Source organism: Oryx dammah, unplaced genomic scaffold (genome assembly GCF_014754425.2).
Source record: "Oryx dammah isolate SB20612 unplaced genomic scaffold, SCBI_Odam_1.1 HiC_scaffold_11, whole genome shotgun sequence".
Lineage (NCBI taxonomy): Eukaryota > Metazoa > Chordata > Mammalia > Artiodactyla > Bovidae > Oryx > Oryx dammah.
In genome coordinates this window covers 35,379,261-35,402,098 of record NW_024070195.1, presented here as the reverse complement: position 1 = coordinate 35,402,098, position 22,838 = coordinate 35,379,261, and the positions used below count along the sequence as shown (strand labels likewise).

The window sequence follows — 22,838 nt, the reverse complement described above, 5'->3', positions numbered from 1 at the left end:
ATGGAGGCTTGGCAGACCTTACAGAGAGACTTCCTGGGCCCTCCCTCCTCCCAGGCCTCTCCTACTCAGCCTCCCACTCACTGCCCATCTGCCCACCTCCCCTACCCAATGACTGGCCAGAGATGCTCCTCCTGCAAACTGTGCCCTTCCCATTCCCATGATCCCATGATCCCACCACCTCAGAGTCCAGTCTGAGCCACCTTGGCCTCACTGGTAGTTCACACTCCCTTCAGGATTTAGTTCAATTCTCCAAGTGCCACGATGTCCTGGGCCCAGACCGCCCTGGACTCATAAAGCCATGCAGTGCTCAGACCCTCATCCACCCAACTGTGTGCTCTGACTTCAAGTGGATGATATTCCCATGAGCCCTCAGACTGACCACCTAGTAAGACAGATGGCTTGGGAGCCAGGCTTCTTGGGCTCAAATCCTAGCTCTGATGCTTCTGAGTTATGTGATCTTGGGCATATTACTTCCTGGAGACTCAGTTTTCTTATCTGCAAAATGGGTCTGGTAATCCCTACCTCACACCTTCCCAGGAGAGGATCAAATGAGATTGTCCCTGTAAAGTGCCTGACATGTATGTAGTAGATGCTCGACAAATAATCTCTGTTGTTAATGTTAATACTTACTCCTGGATCATTGACCACCCACCCTTCCGTTTGCTCCCCCATTGACACATGGGTTATGTGCTCGGTCATGTCCAACTCTTTGGGACCCCATGGACTGCCCTCCAGGCTTTTCTGTCCATGGAATTTTCCGGCAATACTGGAAAATACTGGAGTGGGTTACCATTTCCTACTCCAGGGGATCGTCACGATCCAGGGATTGAATCCATGTTTCCTGCATTGGCAGGCGGATTCTTAACCACTGCCCTCATTGAGTCCCAACAGTTCCAGAGTGAGTCCCTACAGGCTCTGATCCCCAAAGCCTGGTAGCTTCTCTCAGTGACTCCTAGCTTTATCCACAAGCCCAGGTGGACCCCGTGACCCTCTTGTTGTAGCCACGTGTGCTGGGAAACAAACTCACTCAGAAGGACAATGCAGATAGTGGAGTGCAGTTTATTACAGCGGTGGGCCCAAGGCAGAGTCTCCTCTTAGCCAAGGACCCCGACCAGCATTTGTGAAAATCTTTTATACCCCGTGTGTATGTGTCTGAACCTACCACTCCAAATTCCTTGAGACTTACATAAACGAAGGAAAATACAATCCCAATAACCCCATCATTCACATGCTATGTGCTCATGTGCTCAAACAATTAGCCAATAATCAATAAACCCGAGGTTACACTCCGACAGATACAGAAAAACTGATGGCCTGTCTGGAGGAAGGAGTGATCTAGTGTATGGTTTCTCTAGGCGATGAGTAACCTAGATACGATCTTCAAGGTTCCCCTGTCTGGAGGGGGTCTTATCCTTCTGTTGTTGTTTTCATAGGCGCTAAACACAGAGTTCAGAGTCCATTGGAAAGGTAGCTGAGCATGATCAGCATGAACAGGCCTAAGATGGAGTCCAGGCCCTATGAATTCCTTCTTCACTCTCATTCCCACGACCTTCCACGTGAACCTGACCTCCTCCCCTTCATTCTCTCCAAATGTCCCCTAGAGCCGCTGGAACACTGATGCACCCCTGTCTTGCAGGCTCTCCAGGTGGCCCGGCAGTTCCTGCTGCAGCAGGCTTCGGGCCTTAGCTCCCCAGGGAACAATGACAGCAAACAGTCGGCCTCTGCTGTGCAGGTGAGGAGGACTCCGACCGGACTGGGCTGGGCTGGTCGGGGTAGACCGGGCACCGAGGGAGGGGAGGACCCGCTGGAGAAGTGCTCTGGCCCATCCCCAGTGCCAGAGAGTGGGCAGCTTCCCAGCGGGAGCCACAGTCACTGCCGGGTGGGTAGAGAAACGCTGCCCTCCCATCTGCACCTGACCTTCCCCCCAAGCCAGTCGGCTCAGAGTCTGAGTCTGATTCAGCCCTCCTCTTCTGCACTTCTCTGCCCACCGCCTCTGGTCTCTCCCCAGCACTTCTGGGTCACTCAGCCTGTCCCTCCTCTCCCCAGCTCTCTCACTCGCTGAGGCCACCGCGCCCAGCCCTCCCCCTACCTCGTCTCTCACCCACCAACCCTCTGTCTCCCCACGTTTCCTGTCTCTTGATGTCTCTCTGTCTCTTTTGTTTTCCTTTGCACAATCTGCCCTTTTTTCCCCCCTCCCTTCCCCCCAGTGTGCTGGCCCATCTGGCCGGCTGGGGGAGGGGAGATGGGGTGGGGGGCGGGGGTAAGCCAGGCCTTCTGTTTACCTTTTGTGTCACAAAGAACTTGGGAGAATTGCAGTCTGAGTCCGTGTGGGTCACAGCTCCGCGGGCACCCCATCCCCCTCCCCATCGCCAGGCTCAGCCACCAAGCTTCCTCGCTCTCCCCACCCCTCTTTGCTGGGAGGGGGGGCACTCCGAATTGGGGAGAGGATTAAGCGGGGCTTTGAAAGGAAGTTTATCTAAGGGAGGAAGGGTGAGCAAAGCTGGAGCCTTGGGGGGTGGGGTGCTGAGGGAAGGAAGGGGGGACAAGAAGGGCAGGGCTGGGATGGGGTACTGGGTGCCTGGACAAGGACCCAGGCCTAGGTTTTGTCCCGGGGCTCTGAACGCAGATCTGTGTTTTATGTAAGTGCAGTCAAGAAGTTAAAGGTGCCAGACAGTGGCCCTCTTCTAAAAGCCTCCAATCCAATGAGACATCTCTCATGGGGAGGAGCCGGGCACAGAGGGGTAGTGGCTTGGGTGGGGGAGGGGAGGACAGAATCTGGAGAGCTAATGGGAATGAAGTATAAAGGTCTCATGTCTCCTGTAGTGTCAAAACTGGGTCTGTTTAAACTAGGGAACACACCCCCCCCCCCGCCGCCCCCCCCACCCTCCTCCCCCCCCCCCACCATCTGCCTGCAATTCGAGAAACCTGGGTTCAATCCCTGGGTCAAGAAGATCCCCTGGAGAAGGGAATGGCTACCCACTCCAGTATTCTTGCCTGGAGAATCCCACGGACAGAGAAGCCTCATGGGCTCTAATCCATGGGATTGCAAAGAGCTGGACACAACTAAGTGACTAACACTTTCATTCTCCACCCCCCCTCCCACCCCCATATACTCCTTGGGTCTGAAGTAGCCCTCAGGCTACTGTGCTGAGTCTGTTCTGAGTTTTCTACCCTAGGCCCAGCCTACTGCTTTTAGAATAGCTTGCATGCTCAGTCATGTCCGACTCTTTGCTACCCCATGGACTGTAGCCTGCCAGGCTCCTCTGTCCAAGGGATTTTTCAGGCAAGAATACTGGAGTGGGTTGCCATTTCCTCCTCCAGAGGATCTTCCCAACTTAGAGATCTGAACCCAGGTCTCCTGTGGCTCCTGCATTTGCAAGTGGAGTCTTTACACTGTGCCACCTGGGAAGCCCCTGGTCCAGCCAATACCACCTTCTAAAATCAGGGAGGAGTCAGCTGGGGAACGGTTGGAATGTTCCCCAATCCAGAGAGGGTCTGTTGACCCAGTAAGAGGAAGGAGCTGGATGGTAGTTGGAAGGACCGAGAAAAGAAGGGACGCTGTGGAATCCTCCTTAGGAAACCACCCCCACCGCCAACAGTGAGAGAGGTCACTCAACAAACACTCAGTACTTCCTAAACTGACATTTACACGGTGCTTACCATGGGGCAGACACAGGTGGTTTACAAATATCATCCCATTTTATCTTCACCATCCTAGGAGATAGATGCTGTTACTAGCTCCGTTTTGCAGATGAAGCCACTCAGGCCCAGAGAGGTTAAGAAACATGGTCAAAGACACATAGCTAACAAGGGGCCAAGCCAGGATTTGAAGCCAAACAGCTAGCTCCAGAACACACACTTTCCTGCCTGCATTGTGATGTTGTCATGTGCTTAGCACAGTAGTGAACCACAGTCCCCGGTACAGAGGCCTGGCCTGATGGTTCTCTGAGCTCTGGGAGATGGGGGTTCTTAGGGCCATGTCTGAACTTCTCCAGGAGCCTGGGGTCCCAGCCAATGATCCTCCTCCTCCAAACCTGGACACCTTCCTTGCCTCTCCTCATGCTCAGGTTCAGTTTTCAAGGAAGTGGGGCTTCTGACCCCAAGTGAGGTCCAGGGCCTGGAAACAGCTTTTCTGTGATCTCACGGCTGGTGGGAGGACCTGGGAGAGTGCATTATGTCAATCTGGAGTTTGAATAAGGTGAGTCAGGCAGCTCAGTGGCAACCGCTTTCCCAGTAGTCCCCAACTCAAGGCAGGATCGTCTGCCCGCTCACCCCTAAGCTGTGTTCACCGCCCCTCTCTCAGAGCCAGCTTCACAAGAGTTTCTAATGCCAGGTTAGGTCTCCAGCTCCAGCCTGGAGATTGCCTGGTTTGGGTCTGGGCCCAAGGCAGGAAGAGTCGCTCACAGAAGGCAGTACAGGTATCTAGGAGTTTCTTTAGAAGGGTGGTTGGGGCAGCCCCTTAGCTAAGCCAGCCACTGTCTCATCTTCTCAGCCCCCTTGCCATTCCTTGAAGTTCTTCTTGGTGTCTCACCACGATCTTTCTTGCTGCAGCTTCAGCCAGGACTGAGAACTACTCTCTGGTTATTCTCAAGGGTTATTTGCAACCTTGGCTTAGTCTCCCCACTCACCCATTTAAAAGAGGTTGAGTTTGGGTCCTTGATTTTGGCCCCAAATTGTATCCATTTCAGCCTCCAAATGAGCCTCTTCTGCGTCAGGTGCCATCTCTGCCCCTCCCAGCCCAGCATACCACATGCATGGTGGTTGGAGGGCCCCGAGCCTAAGCAGGGTCGCTGAGGGCGGGGCTGGAGGCAGCTGGCGGCATTTTGCCCGGGGCTCACACTGCCAGGGCTTTTGTAAGCATTTAGCTGCCCTGGCTGCCCTCCAGATGGTGACTCACTGGCCTTGCCGAGCTGACTCGCTGACGATGCCCATCCTGACACATCCCAGCCTGGTGAGGGGGGTCACTGGAGACACCAGGGGAGCTCCAGTTCAGTTCTCAGAACCCCCAAGGGGCGGGAAGGGAAGGGATGGGTTCAGGCAGTCTAGGAGATCGGCAAGCAGCAGCCACCTCACTGACCTTTCTTGACCCTGCTGGGCCACCTTAGAGACGAGTACACACAAGGTAATCCGTCCAGATTGCTGCAGCCACCTCTCCAGCCAGCTGCTCGTCCAGTTGGCAGGAACAGCAGAGGCTGGGGAGGCCTTCCAAGGTCATCTCTTCCATTCCCCTGCCTCCAAGTAGGAAAGCCCCAAGGAAGGAAATGCCGCATCCTTTCCTGCAGGCCACTTGTAGTGACTCACGGTCCTGGTACCTGGAAAGACCTCCCGGGTGTCTGGGCTCAGTGTTCCTGGCCGGAGCCCTGGCCATCTGCTCTAGGTCAGTCCGTACAGCCACGAGCATGGGAGGGCCAGAACTCTGGTCTCAAGTGACCCTTACCATGTAATGCCCCTGGGGCCCAAGTGCTGGGGTGCACTCGTGGAGGAGTGGGGGGACAGAGGGAAAATGGAAAAGCCAGAGGGTTTTCAAAAGTAATTGTCTTTACGTTTGTGTACAGTTTCATGACACACAAATAACTTCCACTTACGCCTTTTCCCATTGTCCCTCTAGGCCTCAGTTTTCTCATCTATAAAATGATGACTGTGATGGTGTCCTCTTCCCAGGGTGGCTGTGAAAATTCAGGGAGAGGATGCACATACAGGGCTTAGCCTGGTACATTATCAGTTGCCGACAACTTCCTCTTGAGCAGTCCTGTGAAGCAGGGAAGGCAGGCCTGCCCGACCCCAGTTAGCGGATGCAAAAAAGGAAGCTTAAGGGATTTCAAAGGACAGTCAGTGTCAGGGACAAGAACCTGGGTCATCTGACTCAGAAGTCCATGACTCTGAGCTCATCACTACCTTTTTGGGGGTCACCCAGCAAAGGATACAGGCTGGCTCTGCAAGGCGGGGTGGGTCTGTGCCGTGGTCTGCCCCCCACCACAGGCCCCTCCAGGGCTGGGGACCAGAACAGCCCTGCAGCCTGACTTTTCCCTGTCTTCCCCAGTGACAGCTATAAAGAGGGAGGTTGGGCATTGGAATCTCCAACCTTTTTGACCCCTTCAGCTCTCTGGATGGTTCCATTTCTGCTCATTCTCCCAGCCCTTCTCAAGAGCTGCTCAGATGGGGCAGGCAGTGCAGGACCTGGGCACAGCGGGAACTATGGAGCGCACAGACCTGGGCATGAATTCCAACCCTGCACTTGGGGTACCCTCATTCACCCTGTGCGACCGTGGCTAAAAAGCAAGGTGCCCCTTCCAGGGATGTTTGCACGGAGATGGCTTAGGTAGAGGAAGGGAGCCCAGGGCTGTGGCTCAGCCACTGCCTATGGGGCGGGAGCGGTGAGACTTGCTGGTGTCCCTCAGTCCCCTGCATGTCCCCTGTCTGCCTGGGGATAACCTCACTGGTGGCTTCAGGCTGAGCCCGGCCCCTGCCAGGGATCCTGAGTGGAACCACCTCCTCTTCTGCCGTACCCATGAGGCTGGGGAAAGGTAAAAGGGCCCAGGAGTCCTCTGGGGACATAACCTGTCCTGTCCTGACCAGGACAAGTCTCTGCAGGATGCTCCTCCTGGACTGGGCTGCCGGCTCCCCTCCCTCCCTGCTCCAGAGTTGATCTGCAGAGGATGGTAACTCAGCTCAGGGAAGCATAAACTTACACTGAGTGCCTGTGGTGTGCCAGCTCTGCTGGGGCTGTGCTGGGGCTGGGGAGAGAGGCAGGAGATCAGAGTCTTGACCACGTAGGCCTTGAAGACTGATCGGGGTGGCCGATGGGCTGGTCAGGACACCTCTCCTGCTAAAGCAGGACAACAAGACAGTGTTGCCACTTGAACTACCCTGGCTATGAATGCCCAGCTTGGGGATTTCAGGGGAGGTGGGAACTGGGGGAAAGAATAATGGTACTGCTTTTCCCTGAACCTTCTGCCTGGAGCTGGATTCTCTGGGCCTCCTAGAGAGGCCTCACCCAGGGCGGGGGACAGAAAGCTGCCCTGTTCTGAAAACCATGCATGTTCCAGCAGGATGGAGGCATCTCCCGCAGTCCGATCCCTGTTTTATGGGAGATTCTGGAGACGGCCAATGACTTGCCAAGAGGTCACATGGCAAGTTCAGTGCCCAGCAAGGAGCAGTGGCCTGCCTCCCTGTGCCCCTGCCTGGTATTTCCACCCCACTTGGACCTCTGGATTTCCATCCACTCACCCAGGATGGCACTACCGTGCTCCCTGGTCATCAGCTCCAGGCCGTTGCATGTGCCGTCTAGGCAGATGGGCTGGAGTACATGACATGGATGTGAGCTGGGCCAAAGTCCAGATCCTAGTGCCATGTGGGCATTTTGAAACCTTCCTGTGGCTGCAGGCTGCCCTGCTAGCCAGGCCCACCTTGTGGGTCCTGTTGTCAGAACACACTGAGTAGGACTTGGCAGTGGCTACATACTGCCCCTCCCCGTCACTTGGTGGTGGTGGGGGATCCTGCAAAGCATGGGTTCTACTGACCAGTGTCACTAGGTTCGAATCTTCTCACACCAAGAACTGCATATAAGAGCTTCCCTGTGGTGGCTCAGATGGTAAAGAATTCACCTGCAACGCGGGAGACCTGGGTTCAATCCCTGGGTTGGAAAGATCCCCTGGAGGAGGGGCGTGGCAACCCACTCCAGTATTATTACCTGGAGAATCCCCATGGACAGAGGACCCTGGCGGGCTGCAGTCCATGAGGTTGCAAAGAGCTGGACACAACTGAGCGACTAAGCACAGCACAGGCTTTGTTCTAAGTATTAGGTCCTTAGCCCTGTGATAACCTTAAGAGGCAGGCACTGTTGCTACTTCCGAGACTGTCGCTATTTCAGAGACAAGAAAACCAAGAATAGGGACTTCACTGGTGGTTCAGTGATTAAGACTCCGCAGTTCCACGCAGGGGGCATGGGTTCTATCCTTGGTTGGGGAACTAAGATCCCACAGGTTCTATGGTGAAAAAAATGTTTGTTTTCTAAGAAGAAAGAAAACCAAGAATGAAGGAGGTGAGTCACTTGTCCGGAGACATACGGCTAGCAGGTGGCAGAGCCAGAATGTGAACCCAAGGCTGCTCACTCTGCAGCCACTCTGCCCTGCTAGGGGCGGGGCCCTGGGTGGGGGCCTCCGAGGGGCGGGGGTGGAGGTGAGGGTCTGACTCGGCCCATCCCGCAGGTGCCCGTGTCAGTGGCCATGATGTCGTCCCAGATGCTCACCCCCCAGCAGATGCAGCAGATCCTGTCGCCCCCCCAGCTGCAGGCCTTGCTCCAACAGCAGCAAGCACTCATGATCCAGCAGGTGAGTCTGCCCCCAGGCTGAGGGAAGGGCAGGGTGTTCCGGCCTCCCCACTCCCACCCTATTTACTAGCAACATCACCAAGGGCCACAGCAGTGTCAGAAACCAGAGAGACTGCTCAGGCCAGACTGACCTGCCTTCCTCCAGGACAGCTAGGGAGAGGTCAGAGGTCAGGCCTCTCCCACAGCAGACCCCCCACCCCCTACACCCTCACAGCCTGCTGGCCCCACCTGTATCTCCAAACCCGAAGGGAGGGACAGAGAATATCCCCCACCTTTTCCTGACCTACTAAGGGAGACGGAGGGCGTGGAGTGTGGGGGAGGCTCCCCTTGCCCCTCTCAGTCCTGGCTCTACTCAGGGAAGCTCTCTCCATGCAGACTGCAGACCCGGGAGGGCAGGGCAGCCCTCTCTGCTGGGCCATCTGTCTCTCAGCAGCCCAGTCCTGAGAGGGGCTGGTGCTGCCTTGGGGTCAGCAGTCCGGCCAGCGCTAACCCCCTCCCGCCCTTCTGTCCATCCCCAGCTGCAGGAATATTACAAGAAGCAGCAAGAGCAGCTCCACCTCCAACTCCTCACCCAACAGCAGGCCGGGAAGCAGCAACCCAAAGAGGTGAGGGGCTTGGGCAGGGCAGGACATGCCCTTCAAAGGACGCCTGCCCTTCACCCGCCACTTCAACCCCGTCCTGGCCGGAGGCTGGGCATCTCAGAGTGGTTGGGAGAGAATTGCTTTGTGGGAACAGTAGAAAAATCAGGAGAGGCTGCGGAGGGGGTTGCGGTGGGGGGCGGGGGGTGGAGGCACATTCTTCCATCTCCCTTCAACCCCGTTCAGTCCTGATCTCCTTGCCTCGTGTTGTGGGATGAGGAGAGCAGATGCGCTGAGCCCTGGGTTATCTGAGCACGCACGTGTCGATGTGTGAGTGTCCTCATTCAGGACAGGCTGCCTAGTGGTCCTGCCCTCTTCCTGCCTCCTCATCTCAGTGACCCAGCACCTCAGCCCTCCAGGCCTGGTCCTGAGAATCTTTCAGTCTCTTTAGCTCTATTCCAACTCCTGTCACATCCTGTAGCATCCTGTGCTGCCTCTCCAGGGGACCCCTCAGCCCACATCACTCTCCCTCTCTGTGCCACAGTGCCTCCTAAGGTTCCACACCAGGCCCTGTACCACCCCCGACCCCCTGCCCCTGCCCCACGCCCCGTTCCTGCCACCCACACATAGCCATGTTCTGAGTTGCCTCTTCCCAGGAGCTGCCTTGCTGTTGCCCAGTCATTCCCTCCCAGCCTCAGCCTCCCCGTCAGAGGTGTTGTATTTGTTACATTCTCTGCATTGTCTCTAGAGTGGGTTTACTGAGAAGCAACTCCCCCTCATCCTCCCACCTCCAGGGCGGGTGGGCCCAGCCATCCCTGCCTCCTAAGCACCCAGGACTTGCTTGGCTCCTGGGCCTTTAGAAAAGACTTACTGACAGACTGACTTGCTAGTGCTAGCGTGAAGTACTGAATCGGGGGGCGGGGGGACTGGTAGGGAGATCAGGGGCCAGGGCAGGGAAGAGAGAGCCAGCAAGAGCAGAACAAGCAAGTGTGGGCGGCTGGCGGGCACCTGGGCAGCAGCAATGTGTCTGTTCCCCTGTCTGGTGACCTGTCGATGCTGATCTGTTAAAGTCCCATCAGACTCCTGGATTCTCTGTATCTAAGAAGCAAGAGAGGAGAGGAGCTGGAGGGGAGAAGGCCCCCTCCTCAGAGCAGAAGGGGGGCACCCCGGGCATGTGGGAAGGGTGCCCGCCAAGCAGGAGTGGCCCCCCGAGTCTGACAGGCTCATCCATCATTGTGATGAGAGCCCCCCGCCCCCCAAGGCGAGCACAGCTGTGGTGCGGGAGCTGAAGCCGTGGAAGGAGGGAGGCGGGAGCAGGGAGGGCGTCGTGCTGCGTGTCTGGGTCTGGCTGTGTGTGTGTGTGAGTGTGTGTGTGTTTGCGCGCCTGCGTGCGTGCGTGCAGGCGTGTTTACTGCGAGGCGGCATGCAGCCCTATGGAAGCTGGGCCGGGAGCAGGGAGGCTGCAGCGGCGGACGCCACCACGACAGCTCCGGGGGCCGACAGGCCCTGGGAGGGGGTGGCTGCGGGATGGGGGCCAGACGGCACGCCCGAGGCTGAGGGGAACCCTCTCTGCCCGCCCCCGCGGGCCCCCCACCAGGCCCTGGGGAACAAGCAGCTGGCCTTCCAGCAGCAGCTCCTGCAGATGCAACAGTTGCAGCAGCAGCACCTGCTCAACCTGCAGAGACAGGGGCTGGTCAGCCTGCAGCCCAGCCAAGCCTCGGGGCCCCTGCAGACCCTCCCGCAAGGTGAGTACCCAGCCCCCACCCAGCCCCAGCCACACCGCCCTCGCTTGCCCCCAAGGGCTCCCAGGAGCCAGCTGCAGCAGGGGGCCTCCTGTGTTCCTGGGGCCCCACCAGCCTCCGCTCTCTGCCCCGCAGCAGCTGTGTGCCCCACGGACCTGCCCCAGCTGTGGAAGGGCGAGGGTGCCCCCGGGCAGCCCGCCGAGGACAGCGTCAAGCAGGAGGGGCTGGACCTCACCGGCACGGCCACTACCGCTACCTCGTTCGCCGCCCCCCCCAAAGTCTCACCCCCCCTCTCCCACCACACCCTGCCCAACGGACAGCCCACTGTGCTCACACCTCGGAGAGACAGGTATGGGGCTCGGGCCGGGAAGAAGCACTGCGCACCTGCCTGGGGACTGGCCTTGACCCCAAGGGCTGCCATAGTGGGGGCTTCTCCCAGGGCACACAAAACTGTGCTCCGCCTCTGGGGAACCTGTATTAGGGACTGAAACCTCATCCCTAGGGAAGCTGGGGCTGCGCAGGACCCAAGCTGCTGGTGTGGTCAGGGTCCCTGACCCGTCTCCCTCCTGTCCTTGCAGCTCCTCCCACGAGGAGACGCCTGGCTCCCACCCCCTGTACGGACACGGAGAGTGCAAGTGGCCAGGCTGTGAGACCCTGTGTGAAGACCTGGGCCAGTTTATCAAGTAGGTGTCACCACCCCTCTCCTTTGTCCCCCAGCCTGCCACCCAACTTGCCCAAGTGTCCTGTGACCTCACCCCAGGGGGCAGGGCCTCGTTCCTTCTCTGCACCATCAACTCCCTCATCGCTCCTACCCCTCCCCGCCCTGTCCCCTGTCCCCAGTTCCCAGTCACCAGGCAGCTGAAGCGCAGCAGGGTGGGGGTGTGAGGAGGAGAGACCTTCTCCCACCGCCCTCCCCAGCTTCCCCCAGGCCCAGCCCCAAGAGTGACGGCCTAGAGACGGCCTCCAGGCCTGGCGGACAGGCGGCTGGCAGCAGGCGGCCAGCTGCCACAGCCGTGCCAGGCTCTGTCACTGACTGATTAACTCCGCTGTCTCCCAGACCCTTGCAGCATCAGGGTCAAACAAATTGTTTTCACGCTTCGTCAGAGGTTTACTTAATTAGTTCATTTGCAATTAGATCTCTCTGTAGCTGGGATTTTAGCAAAGACATCAAAGGAGGCTGACGAGAAGGCGGGCTTCCTCCGTGGCCCTGTTTTTTTTTTTTTGTCTGGTTCCCTTCTTTGTATGTCATGGTCTGTCTGCTCTCCAGGCCGTGGGCGGGATTAGAGGAGGGGAGGGGAGGGTGGTGACAGCAAGATGACCAGGGCCAACTTTCTCTTGTCCGCCCCTTCCTCGCCACCGGAAGACACCTCAACACGGAGCACGCCCTGGACGACCGGAGCACGGCCCAGTGCCGCGTGCAGATGCAGGTGGTGCAGCAGCTGGAGATCCAGGTGTGGCCCCAAGCTGTGGGGGCAGGGCGCGGGGGGCTCCTGGAAGGGTCATCTTAGGCTCTCAAGGTCTGTGAACACAGTGGGATTCTGAGGGGGGAGCCAGGGTTGGGGGCCACTCTGCTGGGAGGTCCCAAAGAGATGCATATTGATAAAAACAACAAAAATAAAACAGGAGTAGCTAACATATTGAGTACCTGTTTGTGCTATGCTAAACACCTAGGTGACTCAAGGGATCCTCTGAATGATCTTATATGGTGGGTCCTATTATTATGCCTGCTTTGTGTGTGCGCAGTCGTGACCAACTCTCTGCCACCAGAGTCCTAGCCCATGGAATTTTCCAGGCAAGAATATTGGAGTGGGTAGCTATTTCCTACTCCAGGGCATCTTCTTGACTCAGGGATCGAACCTGTGTCCCTTTGCGTTTTTTGTGTTGGCAGGCAGATTCTTTACCAGTGCGCCACCTGGGAAGATGCTGTGCCCACTTTACAGCCATAAACAGAGGCACACAGAGGTGCAGTAACTTGCCTCTGGTCACTCAGCCAGTGGGTAGCAGAGCTGGGATTAGAACCAGAGCAGTCTGGCTCCAGAGTCCACACTCTACAGCCTGGAATACTTTGGAGGCTACTCGGGACAGTCCCTGAGGCAGCCAACCAATGTTTACCCACTGCCTTCCAGTACCCAGTAGAGCACCTTGGCGTGAGAGGGTGGTTGTGAAAGATCCGTTGAATTTATGAATAGGGGTGAATGAATCATCCGTCCATTCCTGTATCCCCATTCAGTGTATGAGGGCACCCTCACACACAAGTGCCGCTGAACTTCAGCCACAGCCTCTGCCCTTGATGGGGAGAAAAGGCGTGTGCTGTTGGGGAGAAGTGGGCACTGACGGGCAGCGGCTGTGCTGGGCTCCAGGCCAGGGACACAGTCCGGAGCAGGAGACGGAGGGAGACACCAGGGGGCAGGGATGAGAGGTGCTGGGGATGGGGGTTTGGGATGTGGAAGGGGAAGAGGGCCCGGGTGCCCCTAGCACAGGCCCCTACTCACCGCCTGCCTCTCCACAGCTCGCCAAGGAGAGCGAGCGGCTGCAGGCCATGATGACCCATCTGCACATGCGGCCCTCGGAGCCCAAGCCCTTCAGCCAGCCAGTGAGTGACTCTCCCCTCCCTGCGGCTCTCAGAACCCCGCGCCCCCCGCCCCTCAGTGGGGGCCCCCCGGCTCAGCACCCTGCCCCGTTGCTCACAGCTGAACCCAGTCCCCGGCTCCTCATTCTCCAAGGTGACAGTCTCCGCAGCCGACTCGTTCCCAGATGGCCTCGCGCACCCCCCGACCTCGGCCGCCGCCCCCGTCACCCCGCTGAGGCCCCCCGGCCTGGGCTCCGCCTCCCTGCACAGCGGGGGCCCCGCCCGGCGGAGGAGCAACGACAAGTTCTGCTCCCCCATCTCCTCAGGTAAGGGCCGCCGCGGGGAGGGGCGTCTTTCGCCGCAGCCGGAGCCCCCGCTTCCGGTTACCTCCTCATGCCCTGCCTGTCTCCCCACAGAGCTGGCCCAGAACCATGAGTTCTACAAGAACGCCGACGTCCGGCCGCCCTTCACCTACGCCTCCCTGATCCGCCAGGTGAGCCAGCCGTGGGGAGGCAGAGGGAGTGGGTGGGGGGCGGCACACTGGCTGCGCACCTCCCTCAGGGCCCCGGCCCCCAGGGGATCCTGGGAGCAGAGAGCATCACGGGAGTCCTGTCCCTCTCGCACCCGAGTTTCCTCCTCAGCCAATGGCCTCTCCCATGGACCTCGGCTGATCCCAGCCTGCTGGTCAGGTGGACCTGTGTCTGAGAGCACACTTGCTGTTTTTTGCTGCTCATACCCACCGTGTTGTCCATTCTCTTTTCCACATCCAGGTTACCCCGTGAGACTACTTTTTAGTAGACTTACCGTCACTCGTAGCTGTCTCCTTTTCTCTGTCTCTCTGGCACACACACACACTCCATCTCATGCTTGGGGTGCCCTTTGCCAAAACCAAGATAAATTCCAAATGGCCTGCTCTACTTTCTCTCAAGAATGCTGCTTTCCTTCCCAGTTGAGGGCAGGGGCTGTTTGAGCCATGTTTCCTCCAGCAGAAATTCACACGCTCCTCCAACAAGTGCATGGCCCTTGAGACTTGTGTTCCCTTTAGCCTCTGGTTGGGCTGCAACCAGCCTGCCCCTCTCAGGGGACCAGAGAGCACCCCCAGGCTTGTCCACGCGCTTACTCTGTGGGTCTCTCCTGTCCTCAGACGAGTTAAGGGCCCTAGAGGAGAGCTAGGGAGAGCACACAGGCCTGTGACCCTTGGAGGCCCAGACTGAGGGTCCCTGTACTTCTTCCTTGTCCACAGGCCATCCTGGAAACCCCCGACAGGCAGCTGACCCTGAATGAGATCTATAACTGGTTCACCAGGATGTTCGCCTATTTCCGCAGGAACACGGCCACCTGGAAGGTAAGGCATGCTCCTTCCTCCTCACCAGGGCCCTGGGCAACCTTGGACCTCTCCACATCCCTTTGAAACCAAAGCTGGCTAACAGACCCGTTGGAGAGGCAGTTCTATACAAATGACTCAGCAGGCCCCAGGCTGGGCCCTGGGCCCCTCCACCCCCACCTCCACTTCTCTAGAGAGGGCCCTCCTTTGGCCCCAAAGACCCCAGCCCCCTGAAGTAGGGCCTCCAGGAGTCAGTAGTGCCCAAACCTGGTAGGGAGGCCTGGGTCCCATTCACAGGAGTCCTTGAAGGTCCAGATTCCTTGCCAGAGTGCACACTCTGAAGCCTAGAATGGGTATGGGGGGTGGCAGGATGGGTGATTGCAGGCCTGGACCTGTGTGTAGACCAAAATCCTGGACTGTACTGTGGGGCACAAACACAGACACTCATACTCTCCCCAGCTCCGCCCATCAGTGGCAGGAAGATAATTGTCTTCATCCAATTAGTCATTTGAACACCTTCAGCTGTAGAGTTTTCCTGGGGGACCAGAAAGAGGCAAGGGAGGGACGCTGGAAAAATGGGGTGCAGAGATGTGAGCTGGGACACTAAGCTGTTTGTTTTTCTAGAGCCAGCATGGGGAGGTGTGCTGTCTGTCTGTCTCTCTGTCTGATGGGTGAAAGTATTACATTCTGTGCAGCAGGGTGGGGGCGGCTGAGGGGAAAGAAGGAAGTGTCCGCGCCCTGTGGGAAAGGATGGATACCAGGGCCCAGTGTCGCAGGACCTGAATCGGATCCCTGGCTCTTGAGTCCCTCTGCTGGCCAGAGCAGAAGCTGCAGTTAAGCTGCCTACCTCCCCTGGCCCACCAGGTTTCCACAAGTGTCACAGGGACCCTCCCTCCCCACCAATGATCAGGACAGGTAGGGTCTGTACAGAGCTCAGCCTTCTCTTCCTTGAGAGTGCTAAGTTCAGCAGGAGAGACTGCTTCGTGACCTTCTGTATCCCCATGCCCAATTCCCAATGCTTGCCAAAGATGCAGCGAGGCTGGGACAGCTGCTCTGATTGGCTGTGAGTGATGTCATTTCCTGCCAACCACAGTCCTGCCCTCTCTCTGAGCCAGCAGGGCCTTCTGGGGGCCACCTGGTTCAGTCTCCAACCTGCAAGCCAGCTTGGATACCAGGTTTCATAAAGGACAGAGTCCTATACAAATGTCGGGATCATTACAGTTGTTATGTAACATTTGCTTTACTATATTAATCCTCTACCTTTAGGGGAATCAGTGTGGAGCCTCACTGCTACAGACAGCCTCCTCCTTGGGGGCCAAGTGCCTCTCACCCACCTATCCTCCTTTCCTGTCCTCTCTTATCACCTCTACAATCCCTCTTGAGGTCAGGAGGAGCTGGTTTAGGTGACTCCTTAAACCCCTTGATGACCGTCAGGAAGCCACCCCTCCCGTAGCTCAACCCCCTGGGCCTTCATACCAACCACCTTTGACTAGTGGCCCAGCCTTGGTCGTCTCAGCAGCGTGTCTCCTTCTGTGGAGGTCTTCACCCCCACCTCCCCTCGCCTCGTTTAGGTCCCAGCAAGAAGCTCACCCAGTGAGAGACCGTCCCGTTGAGCTGTGCTCTGCTGGTGCTTCTGCCACGTGTAGGGCACCACCTGTGCCCTCCCTGTGGCACAGCAGAAACCATCTCAGCTTGTGGTCCACTCTGACTTTCAGGATTTTTGCCACCAAGCTGCCACTCATGTCACTTGGGAAATGCACCTTGGGTACACACCCGACTCATCTGTTTCCTTTCCGCCCGTTTGTCTGCTCCTGAGGTCCCTCCTCTTCTCAACTATTTCAGCTTCCTCTCCTTCCTCCTCCTTTCCTTCCTCGGGCCCCTCAGCCTGGGATGCTGTCCGCTTCAGACCAAGGCAGAAGGGTCGGGAGCCAGCGTGGGCCAGGCCAGCTGCCATTCAGCCGGGGACAGAGCGGCCATCTGCCAAGCTGACGGTCCTTGCTGGCCCTCCCCCTGTGTCTGTCCCCTCCCAGGGCCCGTGTTGTGGGCCGGTCCTTTTGTTTACGCAGCCCCCGCCAGACCCCTTAAATTGCCGTTAATGTTTCAGCGTAACGAATTAGTCTCTCATCACGAATCAGGCTTCGAAATGAGGGAAAAAAGCCCCGGTGAGGCCATCCTCGGAAATTGGGGTCATTCTCATTTGCAAAGCGGAGGATCGGAGCCCCGTAATGCGGGCAAATTTATTCCGAGGCAGGAGCCCCGGCGTGATTAGGCCCTTTGTAATTATCGCTCCAAGAGATTCCACTCCAGCCGCCCGCCTCCCTCGTGGATTAGCAAGCGAGTTGGAAAAATACACAGGATTTAATTAGAGGCAAATTAAAATTGGTAATGAAATCGGGCCAGTTGCAAGTGGCAAGAGTTGGAAGGGAGAGAGGGAGAGGGGATCTCCAGGGGCACGGGCTGCCCGCCCAGCCTGCTTTCTTCCCCATTTAGAAATGTAAAGAGGAGACAAGGATGGAGATGAGGTGGGGGGAGGCTGGGGGGGACAGGTAACAGGGGCAGGGACGGCTGGGGGTGTGAAGCTGAAAGAAGAGAGCAGGGGACAGGAGTGAGGGACATGGCAGGCGGTGGGGGATGGATTAGGGCCCTAGCCCGGGCTCCCAGGGGGCGATATGGGCCAAGCACCCTGCCCCCACCCAAGTGTCCTACAAACCAGATGACCTCAATTCCTGAAGTTATCCTGCTGGGAGGAGGTGGGACTGCCAAGGTGACTTTTCTTCTTTTCCCTCCTCTTCCTGCTGTACAGCCACTAAACTCACACACTCCTTTCTCCCAGCTTCCTTATGTTAACAAGCATGCAGTAGGCCCCTACTGTATACTTCGTGCTCTCAATAAGCTATGTGTTCTGAGCCAGGTGCCCTGGTGCCCCAGTGGTAAAGAATCCACCTGCCAATGCAGGAGAACACATGTTCGATCTCTGGGTGGGGAAGATCCACTGGAAAGGGAAATGGCAACCCACTCCAGTATTCTTGCCTGGAAAATCCCATGAACAGAGGAGCCTGGCAGGCAGCAGTCCATGGGGTCACACGACTGAGCAGCTAAACAATAACAGTCTAAGCCACAACCCAGAGTCAAGGCTCCCATGCTCCAAGGGGATAGAGGAAGTTGCAGCAAGGCTTCCTGAGTTATTCCCAAGACTTTTGAGGCTTAATGGAGACTGTGTGTGCCTAAGCTATGACGTCCCAGGCTCACTGAGGGGCCAGGGCCTGAATGGGATCTCGTGTTCTTCAGAAGCCCCAACAACTGCATGCGTCTGCCTGATGATGGTGGGAAAATGAGTTACTGCTAACGAGGCGTCAGTCACCTGGTAAACAGAGTTTTCTAAAATGTGGTGGGGAGCAGACGATACAGCGAGCTGGCGGTGGCGAGGGGTCCCGGGGACCCCTGGCTCCGAGGGCGGAGAGGGGCCTTCCCTCCACTCCAGCTGTGTCATCTCCTCCTGCCTACCCGCTGCCGTTTGTCACTGGGCCGGGGAAGGTGGGACCAGGTGGGACCTGAGAACTGTCCTGCATGGAGGATGGGCCCCCTCTGAGCATCTGCTTCCTGTCCCCGTACCCCCAGAATGCGGTGCGACACAACCTCAGCCTGCACAAGTGCTTCGTGCGTGTGGAGAACGTCAAGGGTGCCGTGTGGACTGTGGACGAGCGGGAGTACCAGAAGCGGAGACCGCCAAAGATGACGGGGTGCGTGGGCCACCCCCCATACCTCCCCAGGGCGCCTCCGTGCACCAGAGCCTTCCCACCGTGGGGGAGGGTGGGGAGAAAGGAGGCCCCGGGCCCAGAAGAGCCCAGAGTCTGGAAGTGACTGGTGATTCAGGGAGAGGACATTTCAGTCTTCTGCTTCTGACCGAGGGAGGAGCTGAGAGGGACCGGGCGTCAGGGCATGGGCAGGTGGCAGCCAGCGTGGCCATTGACGAAGGGGGTGCCCTCCCCAGAGCCACTCTCCCCCGTCTCGTCACAGGATGAGCCAAACCTGTGAGATCCCTGGGCCCCACTTCTTCATTTTTCATAGGGAGAGGAGGCCCAGAGAGGGCAAGGGGCTGGGAGGCAGTCGCCCAGCAGATCCCTGGCAGAGCTGGGTCTCTGACCTCTCCTACGTAGTGCTCTGAGTGGAGACTGAGGGACCTGGGAGAGGGTCAGAGCCTCCTCTTTCAGCTTCCCTTCCAGCTCCGCCACCTTCCACCCCAGACGTCTCACGTGGGCCTGCCTGTGCTTCTTGGGCCAGAGGCCTGTGAGGAGGCAGAGAGAGGTGTGAAGCAAGTTAGATATATGTCTGTGGGTGCCTGTACCCCTCAAAAGATTACTTCTCCCAGACAAGAGCCTCCTTACCTTCAGGCGACAGTGGGAGCTTGGGCAGGGTTAGGACTCAAAAAGGAACCACACCCCTTCTGAGTGCCCTCACATGGCAGTCCCAGCACTTGAAATCTTCATGTCCCATTTTCACCTGTAATCAGAAGATCTAGGCTCTAGTTATACCTCTATTTCTCCTCAGCTCTGTGACACTGGGCCAGTTTCTTAACCTCTCTGAGACACTAAACTGGGGGTAGTCACTGTGGAAGGATGGCCTTAAGCCGTTGCTTTTCCTGACCCAAATCCTGGAGCACTTTTTTGTATAGAAAACCCTATGGTGTAGAGCATGTGGGGACAGGCTGAGCACATGGCATACTAGATGTCCCAAAATTCAGGATGGCAGGAGAGTGGATTTTACAGAAAGGGGACTGTGGAGGCTATCACTCAGACCTTGTCGGACAGCGGGAAATCTAAACTGAAGAGAAAAGCTCCTGGGCTGCCTGGTGTGGAGAAAGACACAGGGAGGAATCCTTGTCCCATTTATCAGCTCGGAGACTCTGGGCGTGTTCCAGGAGTCCCTAGGAGCCCGGGCAGCTCTCCTGTGAAAGCGGCTCTTGCTTCCTGCTGTTTCAGGTCAGCAGGAGGGCTGAACAAGATGGGCACGGCCGACTGTGACCTCCAGGATAGTGAACGGGACCTCCCCTGGCACAGAGCAGGCCCTCAGTTAGGGTCAAGGCCTGAGTGAGGAGTAAGCCAATGAATGAAGCAGACATGCCTTCTCTCTCCTCCAGGAGCCCCACCTTGGTAAAGAACATGATCTCGGGCCTCAGTTACGGAGCACTTAACGCCAGCTACCAGGTAGTGGACTGGTCCCCGACCAGCACCTTCCAGCCCCGTCACCTTCCCTCCAGCTCGCTGGCCTCAGAAGAGAGCCTCCCCCACCCTCTCTGGCAGAGACACGGGGCACAGGGCAGGGAGGTTGGCATAGACAGGCAATGGAGTCCCCTGCCCTGGCTTGTCCGTGTGTGTGGGGGGGTCCTCTGTCTCCCTGGAGGGGAATAGTCAAGCCCGGGTTCTCAGCAAAGCTGAGGCAGGTCAGGGTCAGAGGCAGGAGCACCAGAGATCTGCCAGGGCGCAGACACGCAGCACAGGAGGCTCCTGAGGGCTAGGGAAGGGACATCACCCGACCAGGTGGAGCCCCCTGACGGGCCTCCGCTTCTGTGCCCTCCAGGCTGCCCTGGCCGAGAGCAGCTTCCCCCTCCTCAACAGCCCCGGCATGCTGAACCCTGGCTCCGCCAGCAGCCTCCTGCCCCTCGGCCACGACGACGCGGGTGCCCCCGTGGAGCCGTTGCCCAGCAATGGCAGCAGCAGCCCGCCTCGCCTCTCCCCACCCCAGTACAGGTGAGGCCGCGGCGTGGACCCCAGCCCACCCCAGTGCCCCCCCAAACCTTGGGAAGGTGGGATATTGTGCCCCTGCAGCTGGGATCCCCATCTTGTCGCCTCCTGTCCAGCTCTCTTCCCAGGACCAGTGGCCCCGCGCTCTCCTCATGGCTCCCCACCCCCATCCTCTATTTTTATTTCCTTCCCCCCTCCACCCTTTCTCATCTCCCTTCCTCTTTCCTTCTCAACCAAGGACCATCTCTGCCCATCCCGACACCTCCTTTCCTTTGAAGAGAGCCCCAGGGAAGACCAGACTGATGTCAGCCCTCAGTCCCTCAGAAATGAGGGGCTCCTGGGGAGACAACCCCGGTGCCCCCAGATTCTGGATGCGTTTGGGGTGGGAGCGGGCAGGGGAAGGCCCCCCAGGTGTCCACATGACCCCTCCCATCACAGCCACCAGGTACAGGTGAAAGAGGAGCCGGCTGAGGCCGAGGAGGACAGGCGGCCCGGGCCCCCACTGGGGCCCCCCAACCCCAGCACCGCGGGGCCTCCAGAAGACAGGGAGCTGGAGGAGGAGCTGCCGGGAGAAGAGCTGTCCTAAGGGCCTCCAGGGGCAGGGGTGAGACCCCGCCCTCAGGAACAGGCCCCACTTACCCCCCACGCCCCACCCCGCCCAACCTCAAGGCACTTCCAGGACTCAGATGGGGGGGCTGGGCCAGCAACTCCCAAGGTGACCTGACTGACCTACGACACTCGGGGGCAGGGACGGTCCGCCCCCTACCCCGAGGGGACACAGAATCCCTGGTCTGGGACCGGCAGAGGACACGGAGGGCCCAGACCCCTCCTCAGACCCCACCCCCAACATCTGAATTCCACGCCCCCTGTCCCCAACCACCAGCAGCAACAGGGCCCTCCTCCCCCACCAGCTCGCCCCTACAGGGCCCCTCAGCGCCTTGGAGACCCGCAGGCGGGGCTAAGCCACCCTCTCAAACCCAGGGCACCGCACCCCTGGCTCTGGCCATGTGGTCTGGCCAGAGGCCCCCACCTCCTCCATCTGTGCTCCCTTCCACCATCTTGTCCGTACTGTGAAGAAATAGCTCCACCCCGACTCCTTCCCCTGCCCTGGCCTGGGTCAGGGCAGCTAAATCTCAGAGCAGCCCCAGGAGAAACCAGCCCCCTCAGCTCTGCCTGTTCAGAAGCCACAGCTAGTGGCGGAGGAGGGAAAAGTCCCGGGGTTGGGGGGAGAGAAGCTGGATTGAGGGCGGGGTCCGTGGAAGCAGGGCGTCTGGCTCCAGGCTGAAGCAGGCCTCCACCCCTGTTTGCTGGCCGCTGCCCCCCACGCCAGGAAGCGCAGGAAGAGGCCTGTGCCCGGTGGACTCGTGGAGGTGGAGCCGAGCTACCCTTGAGGCTGGAGTCGGGCCGAGGTGGTGCCAGGGCTATAGGAAAGCGTCTGCCTCTGTCCGGGGGAAGGCCCGGCTGAAGGCGGGCGGGCGGGTGGGCGGGATGACTATGGTGGCTGCTGTGACCCAGCTGGTCACTGCCACCCCAGCCTTCAGGTCCCCCGTTGCAGTCTCCCCTCACCCGCTCCCACCCTGCACCCTCAGTTACTCGGATGACCAAAGACCTTCCTTATACCGGAAGCAAAAACCAAAACTTTTCGCTGGCTTTTTCCTTTGTCGCCTCCCACATCCCCTGCTCCTCTTGCCCACCCCAGCCCCAGGCTGGAAGCCCTCCCCGACTTAAGTTATTGTTTTAAACCAAAGTTTACAGTGTCTGTTGGTGGCCAAGACCCCCTAGCTCCACCCCAACCCCAAGGACCCTGGGACTCAGTAGACGCTGGGGGCCCTGCGCACCTCCCCTCTGCTCCCGCCCAGCCTGGGGGAAGGAGCATGGGCAGGGGGGAGGAGACTGCCGCCCTCAGCTCCTCCCGCAGGGTTCTCATCCCCTTGGGCGGTGGGCACGGGGAGCCCTCCTCCCAACCCTGGGCTGCTTCCTGGGGGCTCTCCAGACCCCCCTCTCCAGGACCAACTTCCCCATCACACTGGGAGTGTGGATTCCAGCAAAGGAGCTGGAAAAAAAGTGAGACTCTCCACAGACCCCCTATGGGGGACCCCAACTTAAGGCCAAGGACTGGGTGTGTTTGATGCTTACACAACACCCCAGGCCAGGCCCCTTTGCTGAGAAGACTCCTTGGACTATTTCCCAAGAAACCCCCACATACACCCCTTCACAAGCCACCCCTCCCAAGAGGCAGGGGGCCCTCTGCCCCCTCCCCTGTGTACTCCCCACCTGTGTTCTGTTTGACCAGCACAGAAATATTAAACGTCCTCTCTTCACCGGGCCCTGTGTGTGTCAGCAAGGGAGGGGAGGACGCTCTGGGCAGCAGGGGCTCCTGGAGGGGTGCTTGCTGCAAGTGCGGAAGTGGACTGAGCCCCAGCACCAGCGTCTCCGCCTCCATGATCATTCACAGCTTTGTTCCGGCTCCTCTCCGCTCCACCTGTCTCCCTTTTCCACTCATCATCCGGGGAATTTTCTCTCAAACTAGGTCTCCATCATTTTGTTTTCTCCTA

The 22,838-nt window shown here is 58.4% G+C and overlaps 1 protein-coding gene across 4 annotated transcripts in view; it reads left to right on the top strand.

Moving 5' to 3' along the window:
• FOXP4 (forkhead box P4) overlaps window positions 1–22,609 on the top strand; it is a 33,901-nt gene extending 11,292 nt beyond the window's left edge. Inside the window, exons 2-16 of one of the 4 annotated variants that reach the window (XM_040249721.1) lie at window positions 1,637–1,732; window positions 8,208–8,330; window positions 8,848–8,934; window positions 10,505–10,652; window positions 10,788–10,998; window positions 11,228–11,332; window positions 12,013–12,100; window positions 13,159–13,242; window positions 13,373–13,544; window positions 13,635–13,711; window positions 14,462–14,563; window positions 18,161–18,282; window positions 19,680–19,746; window positions 20,120–20,289; window positions 20,722–22,609. In XM_040249721.1, the coding sequence (XP_040105655.1) occupies window positions 1,637–1,732; window positions 8,208–8,330; window positions 8,848–8,934; window positions 10,505–10,652; window positions 10,788–10,998; window positions 11,228–11,332; window positions 12,013–12,100; window positions 13,159–13,242; window positions 13,373–13,544; window positions 13,635–13,711; window positions 14,462–14,563; window positions 18,161–18,282; window positions 19,680–19,746; window positions 20,120–20,289; window positions 20,722–20,869 (1,800 nt within the window). In that variant the 3' untranslated portion in view covers window positions 20,870–22,609. Of the gene's footprint in view, window positions 1–1,636; window positions 1,733–8,207; window positions 8,331–8,847; window positions 8,935–10,504; window positions 10,653–10,784; window positions 10,999–11,227; window positions 11,333–12,012; window positions 12,101–13,158; window positions 13,243–13,339; window positions 13,545–13,634; window positions 13,712–14,461; window positions 14,564–18,160; window positions 18,283–19,679; window positions 19,747–20,119; window positions 20,290–20,721 lie in introns of all 4 variants that reach the window. The other 3 variants (XM_040249719.1, XM_040249720.1, XM_040249718.1) reach the window with 3 other exon arrangements.
• The last annotated feature ends 229 nt before the right edge of the window (window positions 22,610–22,838 follow it).